This window comes from Diaphorina citri, unplaced genomic scaffold, assembly GCF_000475195.1.
Source record: "Diaphorina citri unplaced genomic scaffold, Diaci psyllid genome assembly version 1.1 scaffold1166, whole genome shotgun sequence".
NCBI lineage: Eukaryota > Metazoa > Arthropoda > Insecta > Hemiptera > Psyllidae > Diaphorina > Diaphorina citri.
The window spans coordinates 24,052-46,613 of NW_007378595.1; the positions used below are offsets into that span (position 1 = coordinate 24,052).

Consider the following 22,562-nt stretch of genomic DNA (forward strand, 5'->3'; position numbering starts at 1 on the left):
TATAAAATTAAATTAATAAACGTGCGAATTTTAAGTAGTAGCGCGTAGTTGCCTGCAAAATCAGACCTATACATTAGAGCATAACTGGTCACTAAGCTTACCTTCGGGTGCCGCAATCCCATAAAGCCGATTCGGGACGAGCCACGCCTCAGGCGAAGTTTTTGAAAATTTAGGTCTACAATCTTCAGAATTCAGTCTGATGGAAATTCTGATCTTCAGATAATCGTCTCGCGAGCCGCATGCTTGTAGTGAGCCACTTTATGGCCACCCCTGCTATAGCTTGACTTGGACTTGGCGAACTCTAACCGTACATTTCTCGAACTTCGGCCGGCCAGCCATTATTTCCTTCCTTTTATCCTAATTTATTTTTTCACTTCGATATTCTCTAAATAAATGATTTCTTTTTTGTCCTTTTTTCCTTGGATTGTTCTAATTCTTAACGCCTTGTTGTCCAGCTGTACGAGTTTTATAATTCTTAACCCCTTGTTGTTCAGCTGTACGAGTTTTATAATTCTTAACTCCTTGTTGTTCAGGTGTACGATTTTTATAATTCTTAACCCTTTCCTGTTCAGGTGTACGAGTTGGACATCGAGGAGCGAACCTGTCAGCTGTGTTACGCCCAGGTGCTCGAAACTCACAACAAGTTGCTCAAACATTTGGAGCTTAAACATATGTCGTCCATGTGCTTGGAAAGCTACTTCCTCATGAGACGGAAATTGTTACGGGAGGCGCGCAAACAGAAGAGGAGGATCGAAATCCTCAACGCGTCGAATTTGCCCGAGGACGTCCGATCCTTGATCTGCTTACGTAAGTAGCTTATTTTATTTCATTATCTGTTCAGGACAAAATCCGCCCCGGGCGGGAATCGAACCCGCGGCCGAGCGCTTACAAGGTAGTCGCCCTACCAATCAAGCTAACTAGGCTGGCTAGAATCTGGATTATACACTGTTAAAGTCCCTCTTTATCCCATCAGTCTGCTGCTTATCCAGGGATTTGTAGATTTGTTTATTACAAGTAAGGAAATGTAAAGTTAAATCCGGGGGAGAATTTAAGACCTTAGGCATTCTCTGCCACTTAATTCACTGGGTTCTATTATTTCCAGCGACTGACCCGGACAGTGCAGCCCCACAGGCACTTATAGTGGATATGGATCTCTTCAACGCGTCGAATTTGCCCGAGGACGTCCGATCCTTGATCAGCATACGTAAGTAGTTTATTTTAGTTTATTATCTGTTCAGGACAAAATCCGCCCCGGGCGGGAATCGAACCCGCGGCCGAGCGCTTACAAGGTAGTCGCGCTACCAATCAAGCTAACTAGGCTGGCTAGAATCTAGATTATACACTGTTCAAGTCCCTCTTTATCCCATCAGTCTGCTGCTTATCCAGGGATTTGTAGATTTGTTTATTACAAGTAAGGAAATGTAAAGTTAAATCCGCATACACTGTTCAAGTCCCTCTTTATCCCATCAGTCAGCTGCTTATCCAGGGATTTGTAGATTTGTTTATTACAAGTAAGGAAATGTAAAGTTAAAACCGGGGGAGAATTTATTGCCTTAGGCATTCGCTGCCACTTAATTCACTGGGTTCTATTATTTCCAGCGACTGACCCGGACAGTGCAGCCCCACAGGCACTTATAGTGGATATGGATCTCAAAACAGAACAAGACGAAACGGACTGTGCCATTGAGAGTTTGGTGGCGGAAAGGTAAAGTAAAATAGAATATACCGTGTTTATCCTGCTCGAATAAGACTAAAAAGTCCCCTTACTCCCGCAGTCTAAACAAGGTCTTCTATATTTCACCCCTCAACTTTGTCATTTTTATCAATGACCTCGAGGACTACTTGAGAAGCCATGGGATGGAGGGCGTGAGTGTGACGAGTTTGCTCGAATAAGACTAAAAAGTCCCCTTACTCCCGCAGTCTAAACAAGGTCCTCTATATTTCACAAGTAAAGTTTACAAATAAGTAAATAAAACCTTGTTTAAAGTATGTAGTATGTACTTTGTTTCAGCCGGGTATTGAACCCGGACCTCCTAAGTAAAGTTTACAAATGAGTAAATAAAACCTTGTTTAAAGTATGTAGTATGTACTTTGTTTCAGCCGGGTATTGAACCCGGACCTCCGGCATGCAAGCCTAGTGTGTAAAGTTTACAAATAAGTAAATAAAACCTTGTTTAAAGTATGTAGTATGTACTTTGTTTCAGCCGGGTATTGAACCCGGACCTCCGGCATGCAAGCCTAGTGTGATACCCTGATACCCATTCGGCCACGAAGGTCGTAGATATAATGAACTTTTTTTTTTAATTATTTATAATCTTTATTTCAGAATTGATATTGGGAACTGTAAAGGTGTGTCCACACATATTCGACCGGCTGTCAATAATTATTTATAATCTTTATTTCAGAATTGATATTGGGAACTGTAAAGGTGTGTCCACACATATTCGACCGGCTGTCAATCGACATCGATCCACAATAAATTCACATACGTCGACTATGTGTGGACACACCTTAACAAAGTTACAGGGCTAACCATTCACGTTTGTGTTTCAGTCATGGTGAGGATACAGAAGACGGAGATGAATCTCAGCCACCCAGTAAGAAACCCAAGTATGAAATCGTCAAGCCAGGCGATCTACCTGCTTCGTTGCGGATATTATTAGTCAGCTCCCACGCGGGAGACCCGGGTTCGATACCCGGCGGGTTCGAAAAATTTGTTTCCTGCAAATTATTTGTAATTTGCAATTTTAATGATATTATAATAATAATAATAAAAACAGTTAGGTACATATTTTTCATACATTATTAAATATATTTCAAAATTGAATTTACTGGTGGACACATCATTGATTCCATGACTGGCTGTTGCGTTGCTCACTCAGCCTCGTGAGGAAAATGAGTAGCTATGTAATATGTCCACCTCTGTGGCCGAGCGGTCAAGAGCACTGACTCTCAACCTGGAGGTGCTGGGTTCGAATCCCGGTCAGGGCGGAAATTTTCTAACCAGATTTTTCCGGTACCAAACATTTTCGAAGCAGATAGGGCTTACCAACTCGGGATTGAGATTAAATGAAGATTCTTCTATACTTAATAGCCAGGTCAACCTCGGATCGAACTCAATCCTGAGACAATCCACGGTGGTAAACTTCGACCTAAGGTCATTCACTATCGGGTAGACCTGATTAGTTCCGCCTGTCAGGTCTACCTGATAGTGCATGGCTGACCAAAGTGTCGTGATTGGTTTTCAGGTTGGAACGTCACAAGGAGATCTTCCACAAGAACTGCAGCGAGTGTAGTGTATGCTCGCTACTCATTCAGGATCATGTGATGGAGATTCATATGAAAGGACACAACAGGGATACATCCGACAATTCCCTGCAAATGAAAGCCATAGAGTTTACGTGCAGGGAGTGCAACAGCTCGTTTGCATCCGAGGAACACCTTGGCTATCATAGGCTAGTCCATCAGGTGAGCTTACTTTTAATAGTTGGACTTACTTCATCATGGTTCATGATAAATTTCTTCTTTGGAATTTGAAGATGGAATAAAGTAAGTCTACTAAATCTTTGCAATTAACTGGTAAACAGGAGGGCGCGAGTTCCATTCAAGCCAAGGCTTGTAATTTTGGTCTCATTTATTTGAGAATTTGACCATACAATAATAGAGCTCTAAGGGTTAGGATCAGTATTGTTTTGCACAAAGCTTATGGTACCTGAGATCAGGTTAGGTTCTATTAACGCTTTAGGTGATAACCTTGCCTGGTTTTTATTTTCCACTCAAAAGTACATTACTTAATGCATTTCTCAAAGTTAAACTTCCATTTCAAGGGCTTTTTTAAGCCACTGTTTGTGACCGAAATACTAGGTATAGTAAGTTGCTAGCCCGTTACCACTGTAATTCCCTGCAAATGAAAGCCATAGAGTTTACGTGCAGGGAGTGCAACAGCTCGTTTGCAAGTGAGGAACACCTTGGCTATCATAGGCTAGTCCATCAGGTGAGCTTACTTTTAATAATTAGACTTACTTCATCATGGTTCATGATAAATTTCTTCTTTGGAATTTGAAGATGGAATAAAGTAAGTCTACTAAATCTTTGCAATTAACTCTGAATAATATGTAAGATTATTTTCATTTCAGAACAAACAAAATTGGCAAAAAAAAAAAAATTCTTCTTCTGAATGAGCTCTTCCACCCAACTACTGCTGTTTTTTTAAGAGGTTTGATGAAAGATTTTTCCCCCTCATAAGATTCATTTATGAATTTATACAGCGTCGCTATATTCTGTAACGTTCCAACAATCTATATTTAGAAGCTTATGATTTATGATGACCTTTTTGCAATACATTCTGGCTTTTTTTTTTCTGGAAGATTATTTTTATTTTGAGGTACCTACATGGTTTAATCCCTTCCGGCTCCATTTAACATTATTTTTTTCCTCGAAGGTCATTAATCATGGTGTTTGAGGCGCCGAGGTTATTTTCCAGGTATTTTTGTCGTCAATGGCGGGATTCCCGAAACCCTTTGTTTTATCGTGGGATTGAATGTCTCTCATTGGTGAATTCTCACCCCTCTATAGTCTCATTTCAAGGGTCTTTGCTTTGAATGAGTGTTCCGATTCAGATTTTATTCAGTCCATCAGTCAGTTGTTCGTTTGTTTCCAAAGAGTTCACTACCGCAGCGCAGTTGATTTAATTTTTATTAGGTGTCATTTCTTTTCATACTTTCCATTATTAAGTTTTTTTCGTGTTTTAACTGGGATATCACCGCCATCATGTTCTTCCCGATTTTCTCATTTTGTGTTAACTTTCATCACCAATTTTTCGTGTCTCCATTACTTCTCAATAATGATTTTTTCACGTGGGAGAGGTAAGTTTATTGGTCCTTCTTAACAGTTGTTGGTAATTTGAAAATGCTACCCTGGCTTATACATAGTAAACACGAAATAGAGTTTCAATGTTTTTCGGCATTGTCAACTCAACACTCTAATCTCAAACTCAACTTTTCTCCACTTCCCTTCATCTTTATTCGCTGGTACAACTTAATATAAGATATGACCAAAGTGGTTTTTTTCACCTGCTTAGGTATAAATAAACCAACAAACTAACGAACAAGCAAACAATAAACAGGACGAATAAACAAATAAACAGACGAATAAACAAAGAAGCAATCTATCAAACTAACTAAACCAACAGACAGACGGACGAACAAAGAAACGACCAATCAATTAATTATCCTGTTTGCTTTCTTCCTCAGAACAAGGTGATGATGATTCAGAAGGAAAGATGTCCCTACTGTACAGCAGAATTCTTCGATCCGGACATGCTAAAGAATCATCTCAAGATTCACTCGGACCGGCGCACCTACACATGCAACTACTGTCACAAACACCTTCTACATTCTGGCGGAGAAAGTTTGCCATGAAAGAATCCATACGGGTAAGTTGAACAGATTATTATAATTTTAACTACCTATACTTTATTTGTTGATGAAAACTTCAAATTTTTTCTCATTTGTGAAAACTGTCTTAAGGGTAATCTCTAACGTGGGGAATTTTAAGTAGTAGCGCGTAGTCGCCTGCAAAACCAACCTATACATTAGAGCAGTGGGTCCTCAAACTTTTGTTGGCCCGCGGAGCACCAAGCAACAAGCCGTACGGACCGTACGCTACGGAACACCCCCCCCCAACCCTTTAGGAATTTTTCAAAAATAATTCGGAATGATTCGGAAATGTTCATTAGCGTACGGTCCGTACGGTTTGTTCCAATACTTCCCATTTCACTAAACATATTCGTGCGATTTTTTTTTTTTTTTTTTAATGCGGTAAGAAAAATAAAACTATGCGGAGTACCTGGAAGCTCTTCGCGGAGCACCTGAAAGCTCTTCGCGGAGCACTGTGCTCCGCGGAGCACAGTTTGGGAACCACTGCATTAGAGCATAACTGGTCACTAAGCTTACCTTCGGGTGCCGCAATCCCATAAAGCCGATTCGGGGCGAGCCACGCCTCAGGCGAAGTTTTTGAAAATTTAGGTCTACAATCTTCAGAATTCAGTCTGATGGAAATTCTGATCTTCAGATAATCGTCTCGCGAGCCGCATGCTTGTAGTGAGCCACTTTATGGCCACCCCTGCTATAGAGGGTCTCCATCATTTTCATAAGTTTGGGTTTCTACGCTTTTAATGTGACACAAGCCTAAAGGTAGAGAAACACACTACCATCACGTCACGTGAGTTCATGGAGATTCAGAAAGATGTAGTTCAAAGTTTTCCAATAATACTGTATTGTAGGTAATGATAGCCACACTTCCATCACGTTTCAGAAGGAAAGATAGCCACACTGCTCTCATATGCTTAACACGTTTGTATTATCATTTTCATAAGTTTGGGTTTCTACGCTTTTAATGTGAGACAAGCCTAAAGATAGAGAAACACATGGTAGTGAGGTCACGTGAGGTCATGGAGATTCAGAAAGATGTAGTTCAAAGTTTTCCCATAATATTGTATTGTAGGTAATGATAGCCACACTTCCATCACGTTTCAGAAGGAAAGATAGCCACACTGCTCTCATATGCTTAACACGTTTGTATTGTCTTGTCCTCAGGTGTGAAGCCATATGCTTGTGAGGAGTGTGGTAAAGCATTCCGCAAGAAGTTCTCCCTGACCATGCACCAGCGTCATGTTCATTTGAACGACCGTCGCTACCAGTGTGACCTTTGTCTAGCTCGGTTTGTGACCAACTCCTCTCTTATCGTGCACAAGCAGCGCCACGACAACACGCCTCGCTTCAAGTGTAAACTGTGCCCCAAGATGTTCACTAATACGGTAAGTTGATTTTGTAGCGGCTTTAGCTTCCCCCGAATAGATCCGTTGCGCTTACTTGGGTGATATTGCAAAGTCATAGAGCAGGAAAAATGAGGACCAACGGAGTTTTCCTTTTTCTTCTACGACTTCTAGAGCCCGAGATAAATCGATTTAAAAAATACCGGTAAATCGTGAATTTTGACGTCACGGCATACGCTTCCGTAGGCGATGACGTCATAATTTATGACTCCCGCTTCGTTTGTTTGTGCGCAAGCGTTTCTGCCCGAGATCAGCTGCGCTTACTTGGGCGATATTGCAAAGTCATAGAGCAGGAAAAATGAGGATCAACGGAATTTTCCTTTTTCTTCTACGACTTCTAGAGCCCGAGATAAATCGATTTAAAAAATACCGGTAAATCGTGAACTTTGACGTCACGGCATACGCTCTCATTTTTCGAAGTTTGACCTCAGATTTGGATTTTGCACTACTTCTTACGCAGGAATCAACCATTTATTAATATTTTTACCCATTTGCAACTGCTCCATAGTGATGGCAGGAGAAAGAAAAGCTATCTTTTTGTATCAGCCAGAAAGTGACATATTGGAGAGAGAAAAAGTCGAGAAACTGGCCGTACAGGTTAAGAGAAAAAGAGGGAGACTAAAACTGAGGTGGAGAAATAAGGTTGAAGAAGAAGCCCATTTTCCTTTCGTAATGTATGCGCATTGACATTAGGATTTTCCAGGAGTGGGGATAATTAAATGGAAGAAATTTGGTAGTGGGCGTAAAAATTGACGATTAAAAAAAAATCAGCTGATGAAATTTTAAATTTTACCGCCAAAACTTCCTATATTCCTAATGTAAAACAAGATCATCCATTCTGCTGGCAGAAGCTGACGCACACTCCTTCATGTTTGTCGAGTCATCCATTCTACTGGCAGAAGCTGACGCACACTCCTTCATGTTTGTCGAGTTATCCATTCTGCTGGCAGGAGCTGATACACATTCTTCTATGCTATACCTTATCCATTTGAATATGGCAGCAAGGAGTCATCTAAAAAGTAGGCTACGTTGCCAAACGTGTCAAAGGTTCAACGGTAGATGGACTTTTTATCCAACACTGATCTGTTTGCTACAGATGTTGGTGAATCTTGGGTGAATCATCGGCTTCTTCGCTGTTATCTACAATATGGGCCACATCTCTTGCGACCAAGTGGGCAAAATGGTCCATTTTCTTAAATTAAAAATTTAATTAAGAGATTAAATTTAAAAGTGCGAAAATTTACTTACGTAATCAAACTATAGATTTTTATCTCTCCCTTCCAAGCGCGCGGCTTTACAACTACTGGAGTTTCCAGGATAAAAGAACTGATTTCTAAACCTTCAGTTTTGAACTCGACAGATTTGAGCATGTCTTAAGTCGAGATAAGCCGGGTGCGCCGACATGCCCCTGTCTCCCCTACATTGTATTTTCTTTGTTTTCTCCTCTCTAATAATGTGTGGTTTGTGATTTTCACACATTTCGTCTAACAAGAAATGGGTATAGCACAGGAAACATTCGCATAATGAGCAGCCTGAAAAAACCTCATCATTACAATCAAGGTACTCGCAATGCGGGTTTGATTTCCTTTCGTTCCCTTTAGAAAATTCTATTTTCTAGGAAGGCAAACTTCGTGTGAATGTTTTCTTAGGAATATCTCCATAGATATAGTCAGGGTCCTTATCTACGTCATCAACTTCATCAAAGATGTCTGAATCATCTGATGCACACTCGTCAATGATTGAATCATCCATTCTGCTCTGCTGGCAGGAGCTGACGTTCATGCTGGTCGAGTCATCCATTCTGCTGGCAGAAGCTGACGCACACTCCTTCATGTTTGTCGAGTCATCCATTCTGCTGGCAGGAGCTGATACACATTCTTCTATGCTGGTATCATCCATTCTACTGGCAGAAGCTGACGCACACTCCTTATTTCAAGAAAGATTTTGGCGCTGTATCTTTTGAACGGAGAGGGGTAGACAGTATCCCAAGATGAAGAAGAACATGAGTCACAGGATTCAAAAGATTTCCATCTGAGTCCTTTGGTGCAGGATGTTGAGCAGGAGGTTGAAGCAGATCTGATGAATGCCACAGAAACCTTTATCCACTATCGACTGTTCTCCTGTCGATTCACCATCTAGCACAATACTCATATCTCCATGCACCTCTCGCATGTGCTTCCTCAAATTATAGATAGAGTTTTTCACTTTGACACATTGTGAGCATGTGCGGAGAATTTTAGGTTCGAGGGGACCCTCGCTTGGCACTACCTGGAACATATGAAAAATAGGTGTCAATTAAATAAATAAAATCAAATTTATGTTGGGTTGGGTTAGTTAGTTAGAAGTTAGAAAGAAGAAGAAGTCAAAGAAGTTAGAAGTTACAATGGTAACTTTTGCATGATACAAATTTCTTGACCCCGCCCGGAATCGAACCCAGGTCTCCCGCGTGCAAGGCGAGCGCAGTGACCACTACGCCATGGGAGCTGACCTATCTAAAGATTGGTTTTGTATTGGTTTTTCTTCTCCACTCATCTCTATCCTGAGCCATTCTCCTCATCTCTTGATAGGTTCTGCATTCCAACTAGAAATATGAATATGGACTTTAGTTTCACCGAACGAAGTGAACTAGAGCTCAAATTTGGGAAGAATCCTTTTAGAAGACCATTTCTGAATATTTATGTCTTTACGTCCTCATAAAAAAAGGAGTAATAGTTGGAATTTTTTCTGTAGGTACCAACCTCAGTGATATAGTAGTTATCACGGTGGACTCTGAATCTGGAGGTTTCTAGTTTGAGTCCAAGTCTAGTCATGAAATTTAGCGTACTGTATTAAGCGGGGAACGACATTTACGCCTACCCTATTTAAATATGAAAAGGTTAGGAAGAAGAAGATTTATGTTTAAAACAATTAAAATTCCTTTTATTCCCCAAGGTGTCAAGTACAAGATCTTCTGGAAATGCAACTTGTGTGGGAGAGAGTTAGATACTTGGGAACACCACGAGTGTGACGATGTATTCACTGAAGATACCGATGCGGTAAGTTGGGTTCGAAGAATAGGTAATTAAGTTAAAAGAATACCCTAAAAGTACACTAGTACTTACAGCGCTTCATTAAAAAAGTGAATTACTCAATTGTGAATTGCGATGAATAGAAAACTTCTCATTAATATTAAGTAAGTATTATTAAGAAACGAAGCTTCAAAATAATGAAGAAGACCTCCCGAATTATTATTATTATTCCGACTTCGGTGGCCGAGTGGGTTTCACACTCGGCTTGCACGCAGAAGACCCGGGTTCGATTCCCGGCGGAGCCGAGGATTTTTCAGCTCTGTGCTTGGAGTTCGGGGTAGCGAGTAGCGACCAGCGGCGGCATCACCAGTGTAAAAAGATTGATGATGAATGACAATTAATAGTAAAGGAGGCACTTAGTAATGCTGTAGTATCCACAAAAGTTGTGAAATAGCTCTCTGCTTTACCACAAATAATTCATGACGGTCAAACTTTCTTGACTTGGCGGGGCGGAGCACTACCGCGCTCCTTAATTTGATTTGATTTGTGTGATCTAATTATTTTGGTTTCCAATTTCAGACGTTATCTGGCTACTCGGAAGACGTAGACATGTCTGAAAACGAGGGCAGTGTTAACAAGGAGAATGCAGATGTCCATCAGCAGGTGGAAATAGAAGAGTATATTGTAGGTGTTGATGATGGGGTCAACAAAGCAGATGTCCATCAGCAGGTGGAAATAGAAGAGTATATTGTAGGTGTTGATGATGGGCTCAACAAAGTGGAGCCAGTCAAATCCGGTGTCAAATTCCTGAAGAATATCAAACCTGTAAGTAAACTAGGAGTTGAAAAAAGAAACAGAAAAAAAACCTTGTTGTTGTTAGCTAATGTCAAGAATTGACCATTAGGCCATTTTTTTGCGCATCCCAATATTTTCCTACAATGTCTGTACTTGCTTCCAAGGCAGGACAAGAAAAAAGATAAACGGAGTTCATAGGAAGATTTAAGAAACAGAGAGAACAGTCAGAAGAGTCTTGATGCCTAAAAAACAAAAAACAGGGAGGAAAAAATAATATTGTATGTAGTTAGGTACCTATATTTGTTGTGTGTTTGTTTCTACATATATTTGTTTAACAAAGTTTTACAAACTTCACCAAAGTTGTTAACCTCAAGAAAAAAAAAAAAAAAAAAAAAAAAAAAAAAATTTTTTACGACAGGAGAACAGTCGATAGTGGATAAAGGTTTGTACTCGTAGATACTCTATTATAGTCAGCTCCCATGGCGTAGTGGTCATTGCGCTCGCCTTGCACGCGGGAGACCCGGATTCGATTCCCGGCGGGGTCAAGAAATTTGTATCATGCAAATGATTGATACCGTGACTGGCTGTTGCGGGGCCCACTCAGCCTCGTGATGACAGGAGAACAGTCGATAGTGGATAAAGGTTTGTACTCGTAGATACTCTATTATAGTCAGCTCCCATTGCGTAGTGGTCACTGCGCTCGCCTTGCACGCGGGAGGCCCGGGTTCGATTCCCGGCGAGGTCATGAAATTTGTATCATGCAAATGATTGATTCCGTGACTGGCTGTTGCGGGGTCCACTCAGCCTTGACTTGGCGGGGCGGAGCACTACCGCGCTCCTTAATTTGATTTGATGTGTGTGATCTAATTGTTTTGGTTTCCAATTTCAGACGTTATCTGGCTACTCGGAAGACGTAGACATGTCTGAGAACGAGGGCAGTGTCAACAAGGAGAATGCAGATGTCCATCAGCAGGTGGAAATAGAAGAGTATATTGTAGGTGTTGATGATGGGGTCAACAAAGTGGAGCCAGTCAAATCCGGTGTCAAATTCCTGAATAATATCAAACCTGTAAGTAAACTAGGAGTTGAAAAAAGAAACAGAAAATATATAAATGCGCATAGCGACCGGTGGATTTTAGGATTATTGAGATATTGGGAAAATCCTACAATGCTGCAATGAGCACCAAAGTTGTGACATAATAACACAAAGAAACTACAACTTTGTTTACAGCATTTATACAGCGTCGCTATATTGCAATTCTGTAACGTTCCAACAATCTATATTTAGAAGCTTATGATTTATGATGACCTTTTTGCAATACATTCTGGCTTGATTTTTCTTTTTTTTTTTTTCTGGAAGATTATTTTTATTATTTTTTTTAGGTACCTACATGGTTTAATCCCTTCCGGCTCCATTTAACATTATTTTTTTCCTCGAAGGTCATTAATCATGATGTTGAGGGCGCCAAGGTTATTTTCCAGGTATTATTGTCGTCAATGACGGGATTCCCGAAACCCTTTGTTTTATCGTGGGATTGAATGTCTCTCATTGGTGAATTACTCACCCCTCTATAGTCTCATTTCAAGGGTCTTTGCTTTGAATGAGTGTTCCGATTCAGATTTTATTCAGTCCATCAGTCAGTTGTTCGTTTGTTTCCAAAGAGTTCATTACCGCAGCGCAGTTGATTTAATTTTTATTAGGTGTCATTTCTTTTCATACTTTCCATTATTAAGTTTTTTTCGTGTTTAACTGGATATCACCGCCATCATGTTCTTCCCGATTTTCTCATTTTGTGTTAACTTTCATCACCAATTTTTCGTGTCTCCATTACTTCTCAACAATGATTTTTTCACGTGGGAGAGGTAAGTTTATTGGTCCTTCTTAACAATTGTTGGTAATTTGAAATGCTACCTGGCTTATACATAGTAACACGAAATAGAGTTTCAAGGTTTTTCGGCATTGTCAACTCACACTCTAATAAATATTAATAAAAAAAAACTCAACTTTTCTCCCACTTCCCTTCATCTTTATTCGCTGGTACAACTTAATATAAGATATGGCCAAAGTGGTTTTTTTCACCTGCTTAGGTATAAATAAACCAACAAACTAACGAACAAGCAAACAAATAAACAGGCGAATAAACAAAGAAGCAATCTATCAAACTAACTAACCAACAGACAGACGGACGAACAAAGAAACGACCAATCAATTAAATTATCCTGTTTCCTTTCTTCCTCAGAACAAGGTGATGATGATTCAGAAGGAAAGATGTCCCTACTGTACAGCAGAATTCTTCGATCCGGACATGCTGAAGGTAATGATTTTTTCACGTGGGAGAGGTAAGTTTATTGGTCTTTCTTAACAGTTGTTGGTAATTTGAAATGCTACCTGGCTTATACATAGTAACACGAAATAGAGTTTCAATGTTTTTCGGCATTGTCAACTCAACTTTTCTCCCACTTCCCTTCATCTTTATTTGCTGGTACAACTTAATATAAGATATGACCAAAGTGGTTTTTTTCACCTGCTTAGGTATAAATAAACCAACAAACTAACGAACAGGCAAACAAATAAACAGACGAATAAACAAAGAAGCAATCTATCAAACTAACAAACCAACAGACAGACGGACGAACAAAGAAACGACCAATCAATTAAATTATCCTGTTTGCTTTCTTCCTCAGAACAAGGTGATGATGATTCAGAAGGAAAGATGTCCCTACTGTACAGCAGAATTCTTCGATCCGGACATGCTGAAGAATCATCTCAAGATTCACTCGGACCGGCGCACCTACACATGCAACTACTGTCACAAACACTTCTACATTCTGGCGGAAAAAGTTTGCCATGAGAGAATCCATACGGGTAAGTTGAACAGATTATTATAATTTAACTACCTATACTTTATTTGTTGATGAAAACTTCAATTTTTTCTCATTTATGAAAACTGTCTTAAGGGTAGTCCGTGGCACAAGCTTCGGCTTTTACGGATGGGTATACCATTTGTTAACAATTTATTTGATGAGAGAGTTGTTCTAAAAAACCAATAAATGGAAAATTATAAATACAGGGTGGTTCGTGATTTGCGAACCACGACGAATAAACAAAGAAACAGACGAATAAACAAAGAAGCAATCTATCAAACTAACTAACCAACAGACAGACGGACGAACAAAGAAACGACCAATCAATTAAGTTATCCTGTTCGCTTTCTTCCTCAGAACAAGGTGATGATGATTCAGAAGGAAAGATGTCCCTACTGCACGGCAGAATTCTTCGATCCGGACATGCTAAAGAATCATCTCAAGATTCACTCGGACCGGCGCACCTACACATGCAACTACTGTCACAAACACTTCTACATTCTGGCGGAGAAAGTTTGCCATGAAAGAATCCATACGGGTAAGTTGAACAGATTATTATAATTTAACTATACCTTATTTGTTGACGAAAACTTCAAATTTTTCTCATTTGTGAAAACTATCTTAAGGGTAATCTCATAAACGTGCGAATTTTAAGTAGTAGCGCGTAGTCGCCTGCAAAACCAAACCTATACATTAGAGCAGTGGTTCTCAAACTTTTGTTGGCCGCGGAGCACCAAGCAACTGCTGTAAACTCTACGGAGCACCCCCCCCCCCCCCCCCTTTAAGTAAACAGGAGAGCGCGAGTTCCATTCAAGCCAAGGCTTGGAATTTTGGTCTCATTTATTTGAGAATTTGACCATACAATAATAGAGCTCTAAGGGTTAGGATCAGTATTGTTTTGCACAAAGCTTATGGTACCTGAGATCAGGTTAGGTTCTATTAACGCTTTAGGTGATAACCTTGCCTGGTTTTTATTTTCCACTCAAAAGTACATTACTTAATGCATTTCTCAAAGTTAAACTTCCATTTCAAGGGCTTTTTTAAGCCACTGTTTGTGACCGAAATACTAGGTATAGTAAGTTGCTAGCCCGTTACCACTGGACTAACCGCAGTATTCAGTTTATTTCGATATTTATTTTTTATATATAATTGTATGAGGAAAATGCTCGTTCTACTAACACAGAACATATAAACTGGACAACAATCCGAGGGCTTTCTCTGTCCCCCATTACTCTTTTTTCTTTCGCGTACCCCCAGGGGTACCACATACCCCCTCGGTTGAGAATCGCTGTTCTAGCCCTTTCCCTCCTGAGCCTTCTTTTCAATTCATTTCAACTTCGACTTCACCACATTAATAATCAATAAATCTTTCTATTGATTGGGGTGAAGATCCAAAGCCTCAACTGCCTTCCTGTTTTTCAGTAAGTCATTATAGAGCCGACTTACTGATTCAGAGTCGAGAACTTCGGGATTTCCGTTATACCGAAGATTGCATTTTGCTGGATGCAAATCCCTGGCGAGGTTGTAATTCTCGTCTGAGATTGCAAGGGCCGAGATAACCTGAGCGGCTTCTCCCTTGAGGGAAGACCTTTTGCTCGTTTGGCGAATGCGAACACAAATACTTAAGAGTAGAACTTGAGATCTTTGAAAGTTTATATTTTTATTGGAAATAGAAAAAGAACAGTAACTGGAATAAAACAGAACTGACTTTGAAATGGAAAAGAGATTACTAAGGAAATCAGTTTGTACATTTTTGAAGTACTTTAAGAAGGAAGGAGTAAGAATTACCATATATCCCCAGGATTTTACACAGGTATAACATTCCTTGATCAGCAGAGGTTTGGGCATAGGTTTTAGCTTTCAAGGTTCCTCCTTTTTGAGGAAACCAGCACAATTTGTGGAGGAATTGGGTTCAGTATCCTCTAACCATGTTGTGGATACAATTTCTATAACATCGTCATCACAGAACCTGATGACTGCATACTTCTGGAAAAAGTAAATGATTACTAATTTAACTAAGTTAACGAAAATAAGTTGAGCTCTCGGTGATTTTTGTTGAGACTCCACTAAGATTTGCAAGAGAACTGACTAGAGATTCGCCACAGTCTCAGGAGTCGAGAACTTCGGGATTTCACATCTGGGCTTTTTGGTACAATAGAAGTACCACCCCTTCTTATTGTAGAGGAAGCCATTGTGGTGGTATACCGTGCTTGTGGTTCAAGGTCCCACCAATTCTTCCACCCCTTCTTATTGTAGCAGTATTCAGTTTATTTCGATATTTATTTTTTATATATAATTGTATGAGGAAAATGCTCGTTCTACTAACACAGAACATATAAACTGGACAACAATCCGAGGGCTTTCTCTGTCCCCCATTACTCTTTTTTCTTTCGCGTACCCCCAGGGGTACCACATACCCCCTCGGTTGAGAATCGCTGTTCTAGCCCTTTCCCTCCTGAGCCTTCTCTTCGATTCATTTCAACTTCGACTTCACCACATTAATAATCAATCTTCAACTAGGTCTCGGTCCGTTGTGAATGTTTTCGCAATAAAAGATCCGAACCTTTAGAAATTTAACCAATAATACAAACTACCACCATCTCAATCACCAAAGAAACTCAAAATACACAAATATTTAGTGTACGATTTTAAGTAATCACTTATTGTCTATCGACCCATGTTGACTTTTCCAACATCTATGTCGATTGTCGACCTTTGGAACAATTATTTATTGCAAAAAGGCAACCAAGTGGTATATCTTACTTGAGCTACATTATGAATCTTTGTGGTAAAGCAGAGAGCTTTTTCACAACTTTTGTGGGTATCACAGCATTACTAAGTGCCTCATTTACTATTAATTTTCTTCTACTCGTAACTTCATTTTACACTGGTAATGCCACCACTAGTCGCTACTCGATTAAAGTAGCTACTCCATTGTCCTCACGAGGCTGAGTGGAACCCGAAATCCAAGCACAGAGCCAAAAAAAACCCCTAAACCCGCCGAGAATCGAACCCGGGACCTCCGGAGTGCAAACCTAGTGTGATACCCACTCGGCCACGGAGGCTACTTACTGACAATTTAGTTAAATACCCCCCTAAACCCACCGGGAATCGAACCCGGGACCTCCGGAGTGCAAACCTAGTGTGATACCCACTCGGCCACGGAGGCTACTTACTGACAATTTAGTTAAATACCTATTGTAAATTACTCTCTATATCCAGGTAATGGACTTTCTCAACTACAAGGAAAAGCTACAGGCAAGGCTGTCTAAGAAAGCGGCCGCCCCTACACCAGAGGGCGAAAACAAACGCCCTGTCCGACACTCTTCAGTATTGGATTTCACGGGTGATACTGCCACGTCTTGCATGACGTGTAGGGTCACCTTCACTACGGAACGATGGTAAGTCTGATGATTATTAGTCAGCTCCCACGCGGGAGACCCGGGTTCGATACCCGGCGGGTTCAAAAAAATTGTTTCCTGCAAATCATTTGTAATTTGCAATTTTATTGATATTCTAATAATAATAAAACAGTTAGGTACATATTTTTTTTCATACATTATTAATAAATATATTTCAAATTGAATTTACTGGTGGACACATCATTGATTCCACGACTGGCTGTTGCGTTGCTCACTCAGCCTCGTGAGGAAAATGAGTAGCTATGTAATATGCCCACCTCTGTGGCCGAGCGGTCAAGAGTACTGACTCTCAACCTGGAGGTGCTGGGTTCGAATCCCGGCCAGGGCGGAAATTTTCTAACCAGATTTTTTCCGTTACCAAACATTTTCGAAGCAGATAGGGCTTACCAACTCGGGATTGAGATTAAATGAAGATTCTTCTATACTTAATACCCAGGTCAACCTCGGATTGAACTCAATCCTGAGACAATCCACGGTGGTAATCTTCGACCTAAGGTCATTCACCATCGGGTAGACCTGATTAGTTCCGCCTGTCAGGTCTACCTGACAGTGCATGGCTGACCAAAGTGTCATGATTGGTTTTTAGGTTGGAACGTCACAAGGAGATCTTCCACAAGAACTGCAGCGAGTGTAGTGTATGCTCGCTACTCATTCAGGATCATGTGATGGAGATTAAAGACTTGAGAGAGAAGAGAGGAGGTGTTAGATAGGAGGGTATAAAGGAGTAGAATAAAGGAGGGTAACGCCGACCCCAAATAGGGAAAAGGTGCAGTGTTGGGTGAGAAAATGTCTTGTCATAAAGAAAGTCTCGAAATTGTTGAAAATCTTATGAAGAGGGCTGGTTCAACTCCAGTCGAAATCTCAGTCCAACAGCAGTAAAAGAAGAAGAGGTCCATTTCGCAGAATGTTTAACACAATTCCATTGTCTGTTCTCCAGGGTACCCGAGCTAACCACATGCGTCGTAAGCACTACGGTACGGTAGAGTACGTGTGTAAACATTGCACGCGTATATTCCTCGGTATGGCCGCTCTGAAGAAGCACTACGATAAGCATGAAGCTCAGGAACTCAAGTATCCGTGTCACCTGTGCCCGCAGGTGTATGGCAGATCCCTCTTCCTCACCAAACATCTGAAGGAGGCCCATTGCGAAGAGTAGCTCAAGTAAGATATACCACTTGGTTGCCTTTTTGCAATAAATAATTGTTCCAAAGGTCGACAATCGACATAGATGTTGGAAAAGCCAACATAGGTCGATAGACAATAAGTGATTACTGAAAATTGTACACTAAATATTTGTGTATTTTGAGTTTCTTTGGTGATTGAGATGGTGGTAGTTTGTATTATTGGTTAAATTTCTAAAGGTTCGTACCTTTTATTGCGAAAACATTCACAACGGACCGATACCTAGTTGAAGTAAAGGCCTAAAGGGGCTTTTCAGCCCTATCCCGAAAGTACCTGGGAATAATTAGAATTCAGATACCTACAGCATGACTCAGATGGTGCAAACCAATGAAAACATTCACAACGGACCGATACCTAGTTGAAGTAAAGAGGCTTTTCAGCCCTATCCCGAAAGTACCTGGGAGTAATTAGAATTCAGATACCTACAGCATGACTCAGATGGTGCAAACCAATAAACGAACCTTACAATAGAAATTTAACAAATAGTGAGTGTTTTTGTTAATTGTTACTCGACGTACAGGTTAAAGCGTTCGCCTGTTAAACAGGAGGGCGCGAGTTCCATTCAAGCCAAGGCTTGGAATCTTGGTCTCATTTATTTGAGAATTTGACCATACAATAATAGAGCTCTAAGGGTTAGGATCAGTATTGTTTTGCACAAAGCTTATGGTACCTGAGATCTATTAACGCTTTAGGTGATAACCTTGTCTGGTTTTTATTTTCCACTCAAAAGTACATTAATGCCTTTCTCTAAGTTAAACTTCCATTTCAAGGGCTTTTTTAAGCCACTGTTTGTGACCGAAATACTAGGTATAGTAAGTTGCTAGCCCGTTACCACTGGACTAACCGCAGTATTTAGTTTATTTCGATATTTATTTTTTATATATAATTGTATGAGGAAAATGCTCGTTCTACTTAGACAGAACATGTAAACTGGACAACAATCCGAGGGCTTTCTATGTCCCCCATTACTCTTTTTTTCTTTCGCGTACCCCCAGGGGTACCACATACCCCCCGGTTGAGAATCGCTGTTCTAGCCCTTTCCCTCCTGAGCCTTCTCTTCGATTCATTTCAACTTCGACTTCACCACATTAATAATCAATAAATCTTTCTATTGATTGGGGTGAAGATCCAAAGCCTCAACTGCCTTCCTGTTTTTCAGTAAGTCATTATAGAGCCGACTTACTGATTCAGAGTCGAGAACTTCGGGATTTCCGTTATACCGAAGATTGCATTTTGCTGGATGCAAATCCCAGGCGAGGTTGTAATTCTTGTCTGAGATTGCTAGGGCCGAGATAACCTGAGCGGCTTCTCCCTTGAGGGAATACCTTTAGCTCGTTTGGCGAATGCGAACACAAATACTTAAGAGTAGAACTTGAGATCTTTGAAAGTTTATATTTTTATTGGAAATAGAAAAAGAACAGTAACTGGAATAAAACAGAACTGACTTTGAAATGGAAAAGAGATTACTTTTTGAAGTACTTTAAGAAGGAAGGAGTAAGAATTACCATATATCCCCAGGATTTTACACAGGTATAACATTCCTTGATCAGCAGAGGTTTGGGTATGGGTTTTAGCCTTCAAGGTTCCTCCTTTTTGAGGAAACCAGCACAATTTTGTGGAGGAATTGGGTTCAGTATCCTCTAACCATGTTGTGGATACAATTTCTATAACATCGTCATCACAGAACCTGATGACTGCATACTTCTGGAAAAAGTAAATGATTACTAATTCAACTAAGTTAAAATAAGTTGAGCTCTCGGTGATTTTTGTTGAGACTCCACTAAGATTTGCAAGAGAACTGACTAGAGATTCGCCACAGTCTCAGGAGTGGCGAGGTTGTAATTCTCGTCTGAGATTGCAAGGGCCGAGATAACCTGAGCGGCTTCTCCCTTGAGGGAAGACCTTTTGCTCGTTTGGCGAATGCGAACACAAATACTTAAGAGTAGAACTTGAGATCTTTGAAAGTTTATATTTTTATTGGAAATAGAAAAAGAACAGTAACTGGAATAAAACAGAACTGACTTTGAAATGGAAAAGAGATTACTAAGGAAATCAGTTTGTACATTTTTGAAGTACTTTAAGAAGGAAGGAGTAAGAATTACCATATATCCCCAGGATTTTACACAGGTATAACATTCCTTGATCAGCAGAGGTTTGGGCATAGGTTTTAGCTTTCAAGGTTCCTCCTTTTTGAGGAAACCAGCACAATTTGTGGAGGAATTGGGTTCAGTATCCTCTAACCATGTTGTGGATACAATTTCTATAACATCGTCATCACAGAACCTGATGACTGCATACTTCTGGAAAAAGTAAATGATTACTAATTTAACTAAGTTAACGAAAATAAGTTGAGCTCTCGGTGATTTTTGTTGAGACTCCACTAAGATTTGCAAGAGAACTGACTAGAGATTCGCCACAGTCTCAGGAGTCGAGAACTTCGGGATTTCACATCTGGGCTTTTTGGTACAATAGAAGTACCACCCCTTCTTATTGTAGAGGAAGCCATTGTGGTGGTATACTGTGGTTGTGTTTCGAGATCCCACGAATTCTTCCACCCCTGCTAATTCTTGTGTTGTGGGCACTGGTATTTCTCGTAACTTGTGGTGCAAGGTCCCACCAATTCTTCCACCCCTTCTTATTGTATAGGAAGCCATTGTGGTGGTATACTGTGGTTGTGTTTCGAGATCCCACGAATTGTTCCACCCCTGCTAATTCTTGTGTTGTGGGCACTGGTATTTCTCGTATTGTTGGCTGAGTCACATCTCTTTCAAGAGATGCTATTGTGAATATATTTCCATCTAATTCTTGAGCTGTGGGCACCAATATTTCTTGTGTTTGAGGTACAGTCCACGTCAACTGGGAAGTCCGATGGAAGCGCATGGAGGGGAGGTAAATTATAGGGGAAATGCAGGGAATTGCGGCTACGAAAAAAAGGTCTATTCTTACCTGATATTCGATTTTTTTAATTTTTTCCTTAAAAACTGAGGCACGTGGACCTCCTCCCACATTCAACTGTCGACTGAGCGGAAGGGGTATTAGGAATCAGTGTAAAATTCATAAAAATAAAAAGTGGAAGGGGGGCTGAGCACTGGTAACTTCGTTTCCCAGTTGTTTTGTGGATTATGTGGATGTTATTATCAAGAGAATACAGAAAAATCGGCAAAAGGCTGAGCACTGGGTGGGGGCTGACCACTGGAGCACTTACCCTACGTATTTCGTAAATGTAACAGAAAGTCGTGTGGTGTTCACACCAGTTTTTTTTTTCCCTTTGTCTTACTGCATCCTTCATTAACTTAAGAGTTTCCATAATTAGCTCAAACTCTTTGGTACCATAATCTGCAGTCATATTGGCAATATCGCCACACAATATCATCGCTTTTTTATACTCGGACTTTTTATCCAACACTGATCTGTTTGCTACAAATGTTTGGTGAATCTTGGGTGAATCATCTGCTTCTTCGCTGTTATCTACAATATGGGCCACATCTCTTGCGACCAAGTGGGCAAAATGGTCCATTTTCTTAAATTAAAAATTTAATTAAGAGATTAAATTTAAAAGTGCGAAAATTTACTTACGTAATCAAACTATAGATTTTTATCTCTCCCTTCCAAGCGCGCGGCTTTACAACTACTGGAGTTTCCAGGATAAAAGAACTGATTTCTAAACCTTCAGTTTTGAACTCGACAGATTTGAGCATGTCTTAAGTCGAGATAAGCCGGGTGCGCCGACATGCCCCTGTCTCCCCTACATTGTATTTTCTTTGTTTTCTCCTCTCTAATAATGTGTGGTTTGTGATTTTCACACATTTCGTCTAATTTCGTCTAACAAGAAATGGGTATAGCACAGGAAACATTCGCATAATGAGCAGCCTGAAAAAACCTCATCATTACAATCAAGGTACTCGCAATGCGGGTTTGATTTCCTTTCGTTCCCTTTAGAAAATTCTATTTTCTAGGAAGGCAAACTTCGTGTGAATGTTTTCTTAGGAATATCTCCATAGATATAGTCAGGGTCCTTATCTACGTCATCAACTTCATCAAAGATGTCTGAATCATCTGATGCACACTCGTCAATGATTGAATCATCCATTCTGCTCTGCTGGCAGGAGCTGACGTTCATGCTGGTCGAGTCATCCATTCTGCTGGCAGAAGCTGACGCACACTCCTTCATGTTTGTCGAGTACACATTTCGCCTAACAAGAAATGGGTATAGCACAGGAAACATTCGCATAATGAGCAGCCTGAAAAAACCTCATCATTACAATCAAGGTACTCGCAATGCGGGTTTGATTTCCTTTCGTTCCCTTTAGAAAATTCTATTTTCTAGGAAGGCAAACTTCGTGTGAATGTTTTCTTAGGAATATCTCCATAGATATAGTCAGGGTCCTTATCTACGTCATCAACTTCATCAAAGATGTCTGAATCATCTGATGCACACTCGTCAATGATTGAATC

General features: G+C 40.3%; 2 protein-coding genes across 3 annotated transcripts in view; both read left to right on the top strand.

Moving 5' to 3' along the window:
- The window catches only part of LOC103514546, a 20,012-nt gene extending 14,592 nt beyond the window's left edge, over positions 1-5,420 (top strand). The window contains exons 9-12 of the mRNA XM_026827489.1: positions 1,600-1,705; positions 2,554-2,649; positions 3,249-3,468; positions 5,253-5,420. Coding sequence (XP_026683290.1) covers positions 1,600-1,705; positions 2,554-2,649; positions 3,249-3,468; positions 5,253-5,420 — 590 coding nt within the window. The remainder of the gene's footprint in view (positions 1-1,599; positions 1,706-2,553; positions 2,650-3,248; positions 3,469-5,252) is intronic.
- LOC103514542 (zinc finger and SCAN domain-containing protein 5A-like) lies at positions 3,254-18,409 on the top strand. 2 transcript variants are annotated; one of them, XM_008479438.3, is made up of 4 exons: positions 3,254-3,468; positions 5,253-5,434; positions 6,597-6,817; positions 17,863-18,409. In XM_008479438.3, the coding sequence occupies exons 3-4, from the start codon at positions 6,659-6,661 to the stop codon at positions 18,079-18,081; spliced, it is 378 nt and encodes a 125-aa protein (XP_008477660.1). In that variant the 5' UTR covers positions 3,254-3,468; positions 5,253-5,434; positions 6,597-6,658; the 3' UTR covers positions 18,082-18,409. The 2 variants fall into 2 exon arrangements, with proteins under 2 accessions (XP_008477660.1, XP_008477659.1); XM_008479437.3 differs by lacking the exon at positions 3,254-3,468 and adding an exon at positions 3,895-3,994.
- Positions 18,410-22,562: the final 4,153 nt, after the last annotated feature.